This window comes from Pelophylax lessonae, assembly GCF_965119305.1.
Source record: "Pelophylax lessonae genome assembly, chromosome: 4".
In the NCBI taxonomy this organism is placed as follows: domain Eukaryota; kingdom Metazoa; phylum Chordata; class Amphibia; order Anura; family Ranidae; genus Pelophylax; species Pelophylax lessonae.
This window is the reverse complement of record NC_138771.1, coordinates 253,085,673-253,103,847: the sequence shown is the minus strand read 5'-3', so window position 1 is coordinate 253,103,847 and position 18,175 is coordinate 253,085,673. Positions and strand designations below refer to the sequence as shown.

The following is an 18,175-nucleotide window of genomic DNA, read 5'->3' as shown; positions in this document are numbered from 1 at the left end:
CCAACACCTTGGAACCAGGAATTACCTGATGCTAAATGTTTTAGCTCCAGTAGGTAATTTACATTTATTTATTAAGGGTTCTTTTGTATTATATAGATCTTGGATATACCTTACATCCTGTAGTTACATTAGTCAAAGCTAATATAATCTGCTTTTGTAAGGCTGATATAACCCACAAAGTAATGAGAAAACTTGGAAATACACATATTCTATTTCAAAGTAACACATTAAGTTGCTCATGTATGGACATGTTTAAATCCTGTAATGGCAATATTGTTTTTATGATGTGTGATTGCTGTCTCCTATCCATGTAAGCCATGGTAAAAGGAATCCATTAGTTAATAACTATAAATTTGCTGAAGGATAAACTGCAGATGTGAACCTGCAGACTATTTTGTGTGCTTAAAATGGTGATTCATATGTAAATAGCAGGTACAGACTTTACAAAATACACACTTTTTATTTAAACTAAGTAATGAGTAAAAAGTATAATTTTCACACCTGTGTTGCAGTAATAGCAATACCATGGAAACGTATTCCCTAAATATTGCCATGTTGTTGTTGAAAGCAGTATGCTAGTTCAGCTCTACATTTGTTTAAATTAATTATGTTAATTAAAAAAGAGTCTGCTTCACATTTTGAAATTTGCAGCATGAAAGCCAAAGGGAATACAATATTTATACAATGCAATGAAGATGAAGTATGTTTATTAGAGATCTCATTTACACGTACAGACAGATATCTTAGACTGCATTATGATAGATCTAAGTGTGCATAAAACAATAAAAATAACTAATTACAATTAGTTCTTAAAGGAGTTGTAAACTCAGAAGGTTTTTTTTTTATCTTAATGTATTCTATGCATTAAGATAACAAATCCTTCTGTGTGTAGCAGCCGCCCCAGCACCCCCAATACTTACCTGAGGTCCATCTCTCTCCAGTGATGTCAATGAGTCCCTTGGCCGTCCAGGACTCACCCTCCTGATTGGCTGAGACACAGCTGCAGTGCCATTGGCTCCCACGGCTGTCAATCAAAGTCAGTTAGCTAATCAGGAGAGACAGGGGGCGGGGCTGAACAGCAGCCCCGCTTGCTGTGGGGGCACTCGACAGGGAGGGGCCAGGAGCAGCAACGATGGACCCGAGAAGAGGATGAACCGGGCTACTCTGTGCAAAACCAACTGCACAGAGGAGGTAAGTATAACATGTTTGTTATTTATTTATTTTTAAAAAAACAAGACTTTACATTCACTTTAATTCATATTCTAACATTTTTTTTGTATCCACAACATAGGGAGGATTTTTAATCCTTATAGAATGTTTAGTGTTTTTTAATATATTTTCTTTTCTTATTCATTATAGTCAGGGTTAAGAAAAGGTAGGTATGAAATATTGCAAACGAATATTACAGTATATTATGTCTTTACCCAATTTCCGCCAGGCCTATAGGCGATTGACTATGGGAAAGTGGTTGCATTATCCTGACCCGGGGGCACGCAGAGCAGCGATCGGCAAGTGGTTAAAACATGCACGTTGCAACATGAACTAATATATTCTTTGCAAATGCTTACTCAGGTCTTCTGCATGAGATGCATTCTCTGGTAACCTACACATCAAACTTACCATCAAAGTAATATGTAAATGAGTGTGCTTCTGCAGAAGCAGTATTACGTGGAAAGCATCAACCATTACATGTCTTTTGGCCAAGAGGTTGTCTGCGACAGCAGGCTACATAAAGGCTTGTTTTGTATACGCATATTTTATTTTCTTTCAGATATTTTCTTTCATGCACATTTTTCCTGCCCTGTTCATAGGCAGTATGATGTTGAAATCAGGAAAAGAAAATGAAATGAACCAGCTTCTGCTAGGTTTCCTTTAGAAAACTCATAATGTAGTGTCCTGGGGCACTCTATATTAAGTAAAATAAAAATTTAAAATAAATAGTGAAATATATATACCTGTATATTTAATTAAAATGCAGTTTATAGTCTGTGGGTCAATGTATCTCCTCTTCTTTTGTAGTATTTTATGTCTCGGCAGCATAACATTTCATTGTTGTCAGTTTATATATAAGTAATGCAAACTGGAGTTAAGCACTTTGCTTTGTAAAAGCCCTGGCTACATGTTCTTGCTTTATTATTCTGCTTTTGTCCCCCAGGATATTTGGAGAGTGTAATTTTCATGCAGGGTGAATCAGGATGTTCATTCAATTATAGTTAAGTTGTTTCTTGTAAACTACTTTTTTTGTCAGGTAATTGAATTAAGCTGCTCCCACAAAAGGCTGGCCTAAGCCAAAACCTTGCGTGTTGGAAAAGCAATCCATTTTTTTTTTTTTAAACTGAAATTTGTAATTATGCTTTTTAGTTTTTTTTTTTTAATGAATTACACAACTTAATAATGTAGCCTGCAATATACAAGAATGCTTTTGTTATAACAAAAAAAAATATTTAGTTGTTCAGCCTCATGTAGGTTAAATTAGTTGCGTTCTCTATTCATTCATACACAAACAAAATCTATACCATATTAGGAGTTTTGAAGATAATGATTGGTGCAAGGTTTTTCACTGCATTAAGGAATATATTTTATATTTAGTATGCAATAGTTTTTTTATTGATTTTAAACAGCATATTACAGTAAAACAGCTTAATTAGAAAATGTAGAAAAACATAGGCAAGAGAAAAGGGGTCAGCCTGGGAGAAGGCACCCTATCTCCGGTCCATACATAACAGAACACGGCTCAAAACAGTATTAGTAACCAGGTAGTCTGTGACAAAATAAACAGCAAAATACATTAAACACATCAGCCGAAGTCCCCTCCCAGGGGATACATCAAGAGTCCATAAGACTCACAAAACTCTAATAGAATCTCAGCCAGCAGAGGGCTCCCCCCCCCCCAGACACCCCCAATGGGCACAAACTGTGTCCATGAAAGGGCGAAGCCCCCCCCCCCGGCCTCCCTCCCCAAAAGGGGGAGCCAACCGGCTCCCATCAAAGGCCCATTAGCAGAAAGCATCCCTGGCCCTCAGCAAACAACCCCAGACCAGGGTTCCGGGGCCTGAGCCCAGAACGCCACTCCAGCAGCCAGACCCCCAAGAAAGTAGAGAAGCGAAAAAGCAAAAGAGCAAAAGGAAAAGAAAGAAAAGAACTGCCCCCATCTCCATGGGCAGTAGGAGAATTTAACCAGTCAGGAAATCAGGAAAAGAGAAGAGAGAAGGAAGAAGCCAGATAGAACTGAGACCAAGAGAAGAATAGACAGAAGACAAAGACAAACAGCCACCTGTCCCATGTCCCCCCGCACCGGACTCTATATTTTATATTTAAATGGAGGGGAAGTTACATAGTTATCAGGTTAAAAAAAAAAACAAGTCCATCTGGCTCAACCAATACAAAAAAAAAAAAAACAAATTAATTTTAAAAAGCCCCCCTCCCTGGTCCAGACCCCTCTGTGAAGCAATCTGAAGACTTTTTAAACTTAGTATGCATTTATCTAGATTGGAATACAGATTGAATATTTTTTAAATAACTTGTGTAGTTGGCTCTGCCAGATGATTAGATATCTAGAGATATAAACCGAAAGAACTGCATTTTTAAAATATCACTACTGTCTTTTTTCTGTGGATTGATTGGATACAGTACAATATATTCTTAGAGTTTAGATTTAGCACTAAATTTCTATGTTTTATCTTGACAGGTTTATAGAAGAAATGTAAATTTTCTCCAAAATGGAAGGGAGTGAAGAATGCAGAAGATTGCAACCGGGGTTTAAGTCCTAGATGGATACAGGTCTCATTCAGAGTCTGTGTTTTAGACCGATATGCTGATACTGAAGGCTTCAAGACTGAGTTGCGAGGTTTATTTCCTGGGTTTGATAAATGCACTTGTTAACAATTTCCTGGACTCAGTAATGTTCAGCGCAGTATTGTGATGGAAGAAAACGCACATTTGTGTATTTGTTACTCCCAAATTGTGGATTAGTTTGCTGAGCAGTCTCCACTCCAAAGGCCAGAAGTAGGTGTGATGGATTTATCTTCAGAAATGAGCAAACATGGGAAGAATCCAATTAGTCATAAGCTTGAAGATCAGAAAAAGGTAAGCCCGTATATATCACAGATAACGTGTATGACCCATGGTAAAACCTATGGGGCTCCTTATACCTTTCCCTAAGCCTATTATCTTTGGCCATAATTAATTCTCCACTATATTTTTAATTATGGATTTAATAAAAGATGGTGTTGTTTGGAAAGTAAAGGATACTCATCGATCTTAGGCTGAAACTCTATATGATAGTGTTTTTTATTTCTAAGATTTTTTTGGAACCTAATTAAATGCCCTCATGGACAGTTAATCAGTATTGCCATATTATGAGCTGGAAAGAGAGGCATATTTATAATTTAGCTACTGAAACCAGATTGCTATGTAACTTTTCATTTCATTGCAGACTAACACATCATTAGTATAATATACTGTTATGTCTTTGATTCTTAATCATGATAAAAGTATATACCTTGTGGCTAATTTACAAAAGGTTTACCAACCACGCAACCCTTAGTTCATATCCCTCAAGTCCTACCATACGTTTTTCTCAAACTTGAGTAGCTGTTTGAAGTAGCTGTAGGCTCACTGGAATGGCAAACCTTTTATAAATCAGCCCACTGATATACAGATTTTTTTTTATAATCCTCTTTTAAAGTTTGGGTAACTATGCTTGAGAGGCTTGAGGTTAAATAAGGACTGGTCTCTTGGACAATAGAGTGTTATTGCTTTGTTCAGCACAATACAGCATGCATTAGTAATTAGCTATTCATAATCGCTATGGAGAAAATGTTCCCATCTGCATAATCCAATAAATAATTAATAACACTTTAATAGAACGGGACAACGTGTTACAGATAGAATAACTTTTAAGTATTTCACAATTTTTTGAAAAGTTAATACTTATTTTCTTGTTATTAAAATGTTACACCTATATAGCTGTAAAAAACTGCTTTATAGGTTTTATGCATTCATTTTTTAAACAGGCAGTATTTGTATTTGGATTTGATATAATATATCGTATTTTCCGGCGTATAAGACGACTTTTTAACCCCTGGAAATCTTCTCTAAAGTTGGGGGTCGTCTTATACGCCGGGTATCGTCTTATACGCCAAAACTTCAGAATATGCGGTGGAGGGGGGGGCTCAAAAAACATCCGTGGTATGCCCGGGGTATGGAGAGAGCGGCGATGTGACCAGATGCGTCGGGAAAAACATGCCTTTCACCCGTCTGACATGCCCGCTCTGGTATCCTACCTTCTTCTCAGCGTCCGTCCCTGCGTCTCGCTCCTGAGGCCTGAAGCGGTGTAGGCGCGCATGTGCAAGAAGATCCGGCGCATGCGCATTTGCGGCAGGGATACCAACTCTGACAGGGAGACCTATCCTGTGTCATAGACTACAAGCAGGGCAGGGGCCAGACAGGTGAAAGAGGCGGGTTTATCTGGTCACATCTATTATTATCAGATAAAGGGGTGTAAATTAAGTGGAACAAAATAAATAAAATGATGTTTCCCAACTGAGTGTATATGGTACAATATAAAAACTAAGGTGAAATACCGGTATAAAAGATAAAATATAAAATCACTCCTTTATCTGGTCACATCGCCGCTCTATACCCTGGGCAATACCATAATCTCTGAGACAGGGAGGGCTGGGCAGGCAGGGAGAGCCAATCAAAGCTTACAAGCAGCCATTATAGCAAAACATAGAAGTACAGTATACAGTACTTTTATTTGGTGTGCGTGTGCATTGGAAGAGGGGTAGTCTTATATGGCGAGTATATCCCAAACTCTATATTTTAACTGGAAAAGTTGGGGGTCGTCTTATACGCCCAGTCGTCTTATACGCCGGAAAATATGGTACATTCATTTGCGTGTGAAAATAGCACTTTGCAACAAGGCTGACATGTTAATATAGTTGCCTGGTCTTACTGGCAAGTTTTCTGTCTCTCTTAAATATAGATCTTCCTTGTTTAAATTAATTTGTGTATAACTGGTAAGCTATTTGTTTCCTTCTATCTATTTCCAATGACAGTTTTAGTGTGTATGATGTATCCTATACTTATAGATAGAAATCATGGGGATTTCAAACTTGGGATGTTCATATCATGCTTTAACCTTCCGCAAGATTATGGCTGTCATTTGTAAAGCTACCATATCTTCTTGTAAAACTATGAAGTGATTGAAGCCATCATTGGAAAACTGTATTTTCTGTTCCTGATTTTAACTTATATTTACTAAAATATTTTGAGGCTTTTGGTATTTATGATCTCAAGTCAAATCTTTTTTTTATATTTGACCAAGTGTCAGTGGGGCATTTTGCAGGCAAAGGCGGCCGAAAGCTTGCCTCTTTTTTTTTTTTTATCTGATAATAGTGGGAATGAAAATAAAATGTTTGATGGATCAGATTTACAGCTAGAATTGGGAGATTGTTTACCTAGGTCCCTAAAGCAGTAATAAACCCAAAAGCAAACATTTATTATATTGCAGCTTACAAATTCTTAGATGTGATGGCTGTATTAGTTTCCTTTATCAGGCTTTCTTTCTTCTATTTTTATCTGGTAATCCAGCCAGTAAGTCTGCTGATTTTCACAGCACAAACTCTCAAGCAGAATGTTTTATTTTAAATGGATGAGACAGACCACTTAACACTGGTAGGGGGTGATTAAAATGGTCAGCTTTTTTTTATTCATGCAAAACCTTTATCCCAAAAGGGAAAAAAACTGTGTGCTGTAAATAAGTGCATTAATTAATCTAAAGTGTGAGCAGGAGTTTGGCTTTAATTTGTTAGTGGTTCTAAATCTGCTCATGCATTTAACACTACCCCCCCCCCCCCGCCCAAGACAGATAATTTTGGTATGCCGTGCCTCCTATGCTCATTCCTCCAGAGCCGTGTGTCACTAATACTCGCCAGATCACCGGGTGAAAAAAGAGGGAAAAAGCCAAAGAAATGAAAAATTATGCAGCCAACACATCTAATGATTGGTAAGCCACAGTATAATAAATTTTGGGTTTTGAGTTTATATATTTTTACATTTAAAAAAAAGACTGTAAAGTTTGTTTTAAGGGCTTAATGTTGTTTTTTTAATACATCCAACATACTTCGGGGGGCTGGCAAACTCACTTTGTCGCAAACCCACTTTCTTGCAATAACTTAGACTAGGTTTATATTTGTGCATTGCAGGAATGCTCACAAAATCGTGTGCATTCTCATAACGCACAAAAATATGCATCCATTTTTTGGAGATGTAAGGTGATGCCAATAACTCTTAATGACACCCCAATGCATCTTGCTAACGTACACGCTTTCGTGCATGTTCACACGCACCATAAAGCGTTGTTACAAAGTTCTATGTGTTTTGGTGTGGCTCAGTTTTAAAAAAAAAGGTCATGCACTTCTTTTGTCTGATTTTACAGTGTAGGGCAGCCCTTTGAAATGCCCTAAACACAACATGCAAAATTGCGTGAAGTCGCGCAAAAATGCACTTGCACTATATTACCTGCAAGCGTGTGGACAGAGCCTTCAGCCTGGTACACACTACTAGTTTTTTTTTTGTTCAACCCAACAGACCTGAAAGAAAAAAAAACTTGCAGCTCAGGAGAAGCCACTGTACAAACTGTGTGATGTTAGTACAGTGATCTCCCCTGCTGTGCTATTGTGTTCTGACAAGGGTATCCCCCCCCCCTCCCACACGAACAGCTTCAGATCAGCGCTCTCAGCCATTGACTGAGAGCGCTGATCTGAAGCTGATCAGCAGACCATTTTCGGTCATGCACCTTCGACAAAAGCATGCTGAATGTCAGACCGGCTGCATTACACATGAGCCGAATATCAGACGTTTTTTTTTTAACCGGCTGATGCTGTCCGACATGTGGCCTGTGTGTATTAGGCTTTTGGACTAATAACAAGTCATGTGTACCAAGAACTGACCAAAAAAAAAAAAATGTAAAAAGGGGCTATCATTCTGTTCATAATCCATGCATTACTGAAGTATACACCTCTGCTCATGAATGCCTTTGTTGAAAGAAATAGTTGTAATATTGCATTTCAAGCTAGACTTTAATGACATATTAAGGAGCCCTTTCTCATTGCACTAATTGGGCTCTGATAGTATGTCTACTATTCAAACTGATTACTGATTCTATTTGTATACATTTTATTGTAGCTCTAAATATTGGGTGTCCCTCTGAGCTCTGAAAGGTGATAGGAATTATCGTATGAGATTTTTAATTAAGAACAATCCTGGACTCTATGGGGTTTATATACTAAAGGCAAATAGGCTGTTTGCATTACAAGGACATTTTCCTTTAGCTAAAGGCTTGTACACACTATAAGAAAATTGGGGGCGAACGTTTTCGTCCAAAGAATTTTCGTCCGATTTTGTATAGTGTGTACAGAACTTTCTACAGACGATTCAAAATTTTCATACGAAAATTCTCGAAGAGACAAACTCCAAAATGTTTCTCGTACGGGAAAAACAATGGATTTTTGTTTAATGGGTACCGTTTTCGTACGAGAAAAATCAGAAAAGAAAGACTGCGCATGATCAGAAACAATAAACAACAAAAAAAGCCTTTGTAGTACGAGATTTTTTGTACAAATTTTCGTACGAAAATTCTTTTATCTGTTCCGATTTGCTGTGAAACAATGAGGAAAATCGAACAATCGTTTACCTGATTTTCTTATAGTGTGTGCCCCACTTTAGGGAATGAGATGAAGCTCTGCTGACTTCCATCATCCAATTGAGCAAGCAAAAAATACAGGCTTTTTGCTTCTTTTTGTTTTCCTTGCTCATGGTGAGGTATGCTTAGCAAAGTGAATTTTCACAACATTCACTAAGCTAAAGGAAAATTTCTTGGAAAGTGAACAGCCTAGTTGCCTATAACTAAATTATTCCCCTTATATCTTGTTTGGTGCTTTTCTACCTGCACATTCATATTAAGGATGATATTAAGGACTTTTGTTTGGGGAATTTTTTCAACTATCCCCAGGAAAGTACCCTAACTATATCTTAATTAACCACTTCCAGGCTGCCCACCGTGTATTTACGTTGGTACGTTGACATTAAATGCTGAGGTTATGGCAGCAGATAGCTTAACTTGTAAACAACAAGTGTCAGAAATAGGCCTTGTCCTTAAGGGGTTAAAAGGGCACTCCAACCTATGATTATTCACCATGTTAACCACCAGGGGATTGCAAAATTAAACCAACATGAACAACTACCACTAAAATGTCTTTACATTTTGCACTGTTTTACTTAGACAGTATATGGTATGTTATGTTGTAGGATGCCTTTTGTTATATTTATTTACATATTATTGCTTAGAGGCTGTCTTAATGAATTAACTATGACTCGCATGTGACTGGGGTGCCCAGTAGTATGGTCTTCAGTGTGTATACTAATTCATAGTCTTTGTAATCCATTGGAAGCTTGTTTAAAAAAAGAACCTAATCAAATAGTAGCATTAATTACTTTTATATGTTGTGTAATTTCAAATGTAGTTACATGTTTGTAATACTCCTAAAATAATTTTTAGACCGTGACAGATGAAAAGCCAAAGAACATTTGTAATGACATTCATGATGTGATTTGTACATGGAGTATTAGTTCAGTATGGTGCTGGCAACTCTACAGTTAAACTTCTTTACCTTTAGGCTTCCTGGAGATATTAATTTAGAGCACTTGATCTTGGCCCAGTTTTCTAACCCCTTTATATATTTTCCCTTTGTCTTATTTATTACCCTTTAATGTTATGACTTGAATTGTAAAGTATCTGCAACTTCGTTTCATGTTTTAGTTATATTTCTAATTTCATTTTCTAATTTAACTTATGAGCCTAAATTAAAATGAAACTTTAATTTTAAAGAGCACTGTAAATAAAAGAAAATCATATTATTTTTTTTACAAAAATGAATTCTCTACATGTTGAACATGGTTTCTTTCCTGTAGACTCATTCAGGCTGATTTTACTAAAGGAACTACAAATCTTCACACAATAGATTGTGTAAATATTAATTTTACTTGAAGTAGATAGTAAATTAATTTATTGTGTCAGCAGGGCTTAAAATGTCGTCCTGAGCTACTAGCCAGGCTATAAGAGTTACTCGCCAACAGTTGCCCTGCCCCTAATTCCACCCCTAAACATTCCACATAAATTATCTCATGAAATTACACTGTTAAATGTTTTATGCAGAATTAAGTTACAAGAAGAAATATTAACAAAAACTTTCACAATATTACCATAAAGCAATGTAAATATAAAAGGAAAATAATTACTTGACATCAGCGGTCTCCAAACTGTGGCCCGTGGGCTGGATGCAGCTCTTTGCTTGCTGATGTCCGGCCCTTGGGACATTAGTTGCCCTTCACTGTCAGCAACAGTAGGGCATAGTTCCTGCCACTCTATTTCTCCTACTGACACTAATGATGAGCCTCTATTTCTCCCACTGCCATCAACAATGGGAGCTGTTCTTCCCACTGACACTGACAATGGGGCACTATTCCTCCCATTGGCACCAGTGATGGGGCACTATTACTCCCGCTGACACCAATGATGGGGCACTATTCCTGCCACTGACAACAATGATGGGGCACTATTCCTCCCACTGACACCAATGATGGGGCACTATTACTTCTGCTGACACCAATGATGGGGCACTATTCCTGCAACTGAAACCAATGATGGGGCACTATTCCTCCCACTGACACCAATGATGGAGCACTATTCCTGCCACTGACACCAACGACTTGGACTTGTACCTACAGGTAAGCCTAAACCTTAGTAGGTAGTTAGAGTGAATATCTCCTAAATGTGCACTGTTTAGGAGATATTCACACAGCATGCAGCCGAAGACGTCACCGATGCATGCGCTCTGAAGGAACGGCATACCTGTGCTGTGCCACAGCCAGTGAACCTGGAAGAAAGACCAGGGGAAGATGGAAGCCCTGTCAGTGGTGAGCTTCTCCTGTCCCACCAACATTTACAGACAGGATAAATCTCTTAGCTTACCTGACAGTCAGATGAATGTAGAGCGGTGGCTGCTCGGCCAGGAGGAGGAAAGCTGTTAAGCTGATCTGGTTCCCGCCAATGCGGCTCCACGCTCACCCTTAGCTATTTTCTACTCGCCAAGCGAGCAGGCGAGTGGAAATTTTAAGGGCTGGTGTCAGGATTCTCAACTTTAGTAAATCAGCCTCTTTGTGAGAACTTCCGGTAGATGTTTGCACCCTCCAGCAGAAGTTGAACATCTTAGATTTACTGCAATGTTTGCCTGTGCATTGGTATGACTGCTTGTAGTCTAAAGGAGCACATACGAAAGGGTAACTATGCAGCAGCATTGTCACATTAGGATAGGAAGTGGGTGTGAATAAACTTTGCTGTATTTAATTAACTGAAAACATGGCATATAAAAAAAGGGTTTGGATATTAGAGGAACATTCAAAACAATGTATTTGGCTAAAGTGTTTGGGTTCAGATACAGTTTCAGTGTCTGACTTAAAAGCAAGGAAATAGTTAATCAGCTCAGTTTAAACCAGTTGCATTTGTAGACTTATCCTCTTTGAATTGACACTGCAAAACATTTGATTCTAGAAAGCTACTTTTAACGATTGAACTGAGAATTCTCAAAAAGGCAGGCAAAGGGCAAAGGACTTGTCACCAATAAAGGCTTCTTGCAGCTGATCTTTTCCCTATTACTTAATTACCATGCATTGTTCTGTACTGTGTTTCTGTGTGGAAGTGGAGCAGGGCTTTGCTTCCTCAAGACAGAACTGACTCATGGATATTTGATGATCTGATGACTGCAATGGGCAATATTCAAGCAGCAGTGGAAGAGGTGCAGAAAACAAGCAGGGGGTCCTTGCACTGCTTGTCTCTGGGTACAGGTAACTCTACAGCCAGGGGTGAGTAGCACAGTAATGGCATCCCCAAATCTCACTCCAAATCTCAAGACTAGCAGTCACAGGCACAGTGCCCTAGAATATCTCATACTACAGATAAACTGCACAACAGATTTAGGCCAGGAGTGCCTAGGCACAAGAAGTACATTTCTATTATCAGAAGGACTTCCAGGCAAAAGGTACATTCCTCAGCATACTGCTTGGACAAATGTGACCTTTATAGATGGTTCCTATAACATATCAAATCTGCACTTTTAGAGTTCAGGTCCATTTTAAAGTGATATTAAAGATTCCTTTTTTAATTAAAATAATAAACATGTTATACTTACCTGCTCTGTGCAATGGTTTTACACAAAGCAGCCCCAATCCACCTCTTCTTGGGTCCCCCGCTGGTGCCCCTGGCTCCCCCCACTAAATGCCCCATAGAAAGGCATTTTCTATAGGGGTACTAATGCGGGCTCACCCCCGAGCCTACCTGTCTGTGTTTGTTGACACAGACAGGAAGGCTCGGCCCTACCCCCACTCTCTTGGTATAGGGTTTGATTGACAGAAGCAGGAGCAAATGGCTCTCACTGCTATCAACCTGCCCAGTGAGGAGGGACCAAGCTGGGAGAGCAGCTGCTCTCGGGCACAGTGCTGGATCAAGAACGGGGTCAGGTATGTATAACGGGGCTGGGTAGGATCCTCTGGAACAAAAGGTTTTTTATCTTAATACATAGAATGCAGTAATACAATAACTGTAGTTAGGATTTATTTAGAAACAAACCAATGCAATTTGGTTTGCTAAGAGGTATATTCATTTTTAAAAACAACGTATTTAACTTAAAATAGATTAAAACTACTATTATATATGTAAACAGCAGTCTATATATTGCTATATTTTCATTATACCAAATGAAAATTCAGACATTCCTAAACAAATAAAGTAATGTTCCCCTGATGATGTCATTTCTGATGAAACACGTTGGCTGGAGCCGTAAGCCGTGACTTCAATTCGCATGCGTGCGCATTGCGCATTCTGTGTTTTGTAGTTTTGATGTAGTTTCAATGTGTATTTTACTCAAGCATTTATGTAAGAGTTTTAACCACTTTTAATAAATATACCTGCAATATTTACACTATTGGAAGTGGTGTTTTGAGATGAAGGAGGAAACCACTATGTCATGAACCAAGTTCTACAGAGATTTACTGCTAAGGTGGAAACAAGTGCTATTTGACTTCTCTTGCGAGAGTCACAGACTCTCTCGTAAGCCCCAAAATGTTTGGTAAGGACATGTGATGCTATACATTTCTCCATGAACTGGAGGTAAAGATCGCATTATAATTTTATCTGCTTCACTTGCTAAACCATTTATTGTTGTGATCTACTATTGCTTCTTGGGACTTTTTAAAATGGCTTTGCTTGTATTGCTCTTATTTTGATGTGTTTATTTTTGTACAAGCGCTTCACTTATATATACTGTATTACCAATATAAAAATTTGATCGAACAAACCAACTAATATATTAAATATCGCAGGGTGCTTTAGAATCTGATTTTAATAATATTCCTGGATAATTAAACATCGGTCATGGACCCTAATTTTTGATCAAATGTTTACTTATATGTGCATTGTTAGTAGTTGGTGACATTTAGAATAAACTGTAATTGTGGCTGCAAGTTTGGGTTTTTGTTAACCTGAGTGAAATTATAGTGTTTGACATGGCAAACACTGATTGTGGCCACGCTTTGCTAAGCAGTGGGGTTGGCCTAAAAAGGCATGTTTAAAGACTATTTGCCATATATACTGCAAACATAGGCTGCCTACAAAATATGCTTTCATTACTGATTCTCACAGTGACAAATGACCCCAAGAGTCATTTAATATAAAGCAAGAAACTTTTCTTTTACATATGCTTTTCTGTAGACAGCATGTAGATATAGAGCTAACATTTTGCCTGCGAACACCTATATTCATTTTTGTTAATATAGGTGTTTAATTTTAAAAATACCTAGGGACTACTAAACAACCAGAAAACACATTGGTTACAATATGCAGTGCCGTTTAGAGAGTACAGCAATCAGGATTATGTAATCTACAACAAAGCAAATAGATTTGCAGTGGTCAAGTGTATGTAATGTAAAACACAGTCTTTAGAGAGCAAGGGTCAGGAGTTTGTAACATATAACATAATTTATAAAGTACATTGATGATGGGTATGCAGTGCACAAAATGGCATTCAGAGTGCAGAGGTTAGATGTAATTTACAACATGCTGTAGCTTACACAGTGCAGTGGCCAGGAGTATATAACCTGGAGTTCAGTGTACTAAGTGCAGTGATCAGTAATATGTAACGTGCAGCAAACCATAAAGGGTGTATGGGTCATAATTATGTAATATACAACAGAGATTATAGCGTGTAGTTGTTAGAAGCATGTCATGTAAAACAGTGGTCCTCAACCCTGGTCCTTGGGGCCCACTAACAGGCCAGATTTTAAGTATTACCTTGGGCAGATGCAGACTAGAATCCTCCAATCCCTGAACAGCAAATGAGATCACCTGTGATGTATTTTAGTTATCTTGCAAACTAGGCCTGTTAGTGGGCCCCGAGGACCGGAGTTGAGGACCACTGATGTAAAACACTGTCTATAGAGTATCGTGGCAAAAATATGTTATTCACAAGATAGCATATAATGTACAGTGGTAAAAGGTATGTAATGTGCAACGTAGCATTTACAGTGTAGAGTGCAGAGGTCAGGAGTGATCAGAAGTATGTAACATACAGCACGAAAGCCAGTATGTATGTATCAGAGAGCACAACACACAGAAAGCAGCAGTAAAAAAAATATGTAACATACAGCAGAGCATAAAAAAATGCCATGATCAGGAATACGTAACATGCAATTTGTAACACGTAATATGTAACATGCAATTTCAGGAGAAATTGTAACTTAAAACACAGCACACAAAGTGCAGCATTTAAGCATTTTACTGTATGTAACATAATGGCACAGTCTACAGAGTGCTGAAGTGAAGAGTAACATAACGCATATAGAGCAGTGGTGTAATGAATTACCCCTTATGTTGGTAGTTAGTAGGAGAAAAATTGATCCTTTACATTAGAGGCTAATGTAATGAAGAATGCCCTAGCATTTGTGGCCACCGGGAGAAAGAATACTGTACTCTTAGTGGTCACTGAAAGAAAGAATGCCTTTTACATTGGTGTTAGTTACTTACCTTAAAATGCTAAAGGAGACTCTCTGGTTGATTTACTGGAACTGGAGAGTATAAAATCTGGCGGAGCCCTCCACAGAAACCAGTCAGTTTCCACGTTTGTTTGTCAAAGCTTAATTGAACAAGCTGAAGTTAAAAGTTGATTGACTACCATGCACAGCTGCATCAGATTTTGCACTCTCCAGTTTTAGTAAATTAACCACTCTATGTCCCACATTGCTTATTCTGTAAAGTCAGTAGGAACTATTCAGGAACCATCAAGTGTGGAATCAGCTGCCTACAGCAAGCTGAAAATTGCTCTTCAGGAAATCCAGGACACATGCCCTAGGACAGGGGTGTCAAACTCCATTTAATCGTGGGCCACATCAGCATTATGGTTGCCCCCAAAGGGCCGGTTATATCTGTAGGATTAGATGTTCAGAGCACCCCATGTCCTGGGGGGGCGAAGAGGAGCCTTTCTACAGCTGTACAGTAGAGTGCAGGATCTGGAGGACAGGAGTTCTGTCCTCTCTGCTGTCGACTACAGAGACAAGGTGGGGGCAGAGACAAGGGGGGTGCAGCAGCTGCAGGAGAGGTGCGAAGGCCACATGAAATGGCCTGGGGGGCCGCTTTTGGCCCACGGGCCTTGTGTTTGACACCTGCGCCCTAGGAGTATGTGTCTGTTAACACTCCTGGGATAAATGTTCTACCCTATAAATATTTTATTTGATGCCCTGCATGTGTTCTTAATCATCTAAAGTCAAAATCTTGTAAGAGTTTTTTTTTTAAAGAATATATTTTTAACCTACTGTTTTCGAACCGATAAATTATATTTTAAGGCATTAATCATTAAATGAACAATCTGGCATGTCTTACACCTACAAAGTAAGTAACTTACAGATATGAGTTTAGGAAAGCCCCATAAAACCCCCCACTTCCAACCGTTATGCCTCAGTAGACAAGTACAATGATCCGATTTTTATTACCGCTATGAATGTACATTCAAAAGTCTAATTGGGTATTGCGCAAAAGCCACTAAAAAAATTGACAAAGTAGAGATCACATCTAATGGAATCAATACTTGAATGAAGTCTAGATCAGTGTTTCTCAACTCTGGTCCTCAGGGCACACTAACAGGCCAGATTTTAAGTATTAGCTTGGGGAGATGCAGACTAGTATACTGCAATCACTGAGCTGCAAATTATATCACCTGTGATGTATTTTAGTTTTCTGGCAAACCTGGCCTGGTAGTGTGCCCTGAGTACCAGAGTTGAGAAACAATGGTTTAGATGAAAAAAAAAAAAAAAAAAACTGTTTGGAAATCGCTACAACCCAGGGGAGGACACCAAGGATCAATCTGTTGTTCCTGACCTGGACAAATAAAAATCACTAGGGGGGAAATGCTACAAGAAGGATCCATATATCTCAATCAGTGAATTTGGGATGAACCAACCATCTACTTAAAAAAAATACAGGATAATACCTGACAGACAAATAATTCCTCTAATCTCTTAAGGAAACATCCAAGGTTGTCAGAGCCCTCACAGCATACCATGTCAATGAGAAGATCACTTACCTAACAAAAAGTGCTATGCCTGATTGCTTCTGATTTAGAGGGTGGGGGGATCAATAACACCTGTATGAAAAGATAGACAGGAATGAGGGTTTATTGTGAATCAAACTGTCATACAAGAACATTAGGATTAAACCAACACCAATAGGCATTTGAGGGGTGTGGTAGCCACATTGCAAGTTTTCCTAACAGTTATAAAATATATGATTTTAGTAATCATCTAACCTATGCCTATAAGAACAGAATACCCCACCAAGGAGTGTGGGGTTGGAATCCTGGTATTAGTACTAGGATTATTCACCTTATAGGAAAATAGGAAGAAGGACAATCTAAGACTTCTGCAGGTGACCAGAGCTCGGTCACAGAAGAGGAAATATCTTCCAGTAATTGGGGAGAAAACAAAAAGGAATGAGAGACTGTATAAGTCAGGTCCTTACTATGAAAAAGTACAGACTGATTCTTATTGAACATTAGCTTAAGTGGTGCCCTAGGAGAGAGGCAGGGCTGAGGAGGATGAAGCAACACAAAGGACGCAGTCACCTGTGACAGAAAGGGACTCCTCTGTAGGAGTATGAGATTGAGTGGATTACCATTACCAAGAACAGGATCCTACCTGAGTAGGTATGATAGATTTTGTAGTAACTGTTTGCGGTAATGCCAGAAGGGTGAGGAAGGGCAGCTGAAGAAGATGTCAGACTGATAGGTCTACAATGGAAGCTACAGGAGGAATCCTGTGCATGAGAGATGGTAATAAGGGCCTTGGCACACTTAGAGATGGATATCTTTCAGTGTTCAGGATCTTCCAAATGTGGCCCAAGGATGCAATACTGGTCAATCAGTGACAGGGTCATTGGTGGCCAAGGCTCATTGATGCACATGGGGATGCATAGTCCAATCTAATAGAAGAGCTACTGTAGCTCAAATTACTGGAAAAGTTAATAATGGTTCCGATAAAAAAAAATGTCAAAACACACAGTGCATCGCAGTTTGTTGTGTATGCGGCTAAGTAGCTACAGACAGGTCAGGGTGCCTATGTCCACAGCCAAAGATGCCTACAATGGTCACTTAAGCCTTTGAACAGTACCATGGAGCAATAGATCTGGTCTAGACTGAGGAATCACATTTGTTTTTACATCATGTGGATGGTCAGGTGTGTGTGCATTGCATACATAGAAAACAAGAGAAGGGCACACCAACCTAGCGCAATATCATAAAACATTGAAAGATTAAAAGACATGCCATACATAGTACTCACAAACATATGCTAAAGGTAAGCATGAGAAAGGTTTCTTTTTGCAATCCAGAGACCTCCAGAAAAGAAGTGATTTCGGTAAAGCAGGAGGACTGGAAGGCGTCCGTGGTGATGGGGCTGACACGTTTCAAGGAAGAACCCTCTACATCAAAGCCCTTGAAACGCGTCAGCCCCATAACTATGGACGCTAGCTCGGTGCGCCCTTCTCTTGCTTTCTATGTTTGCAGTCTGT

General features: G+C 38.9%; 1 protein-coding gene across 1 annotated transcript in view; it reads left to right on the top strand.

Moving 5' to 3' along the window:
• NAV3 (neuron navigator 3) overlaps positions 1-18,175 on the top strand; it is a 921,889-nt gene that overhangs the window by 229,825 nt on the left and 673,889 nt on the right. The window contains exon 2 of the mRNA XM_082254072.1: positions 3,689-4,086. Coding sequence (XP_082110198.1) covers positions 4,015-4,086 — 72 coding nt within the window. The 5' untranslated portion in view covers positions 3,689-4,014. The remainder of the gene's footprint in view (positions 1-3,688; positions 4,087-18,175) is intronic.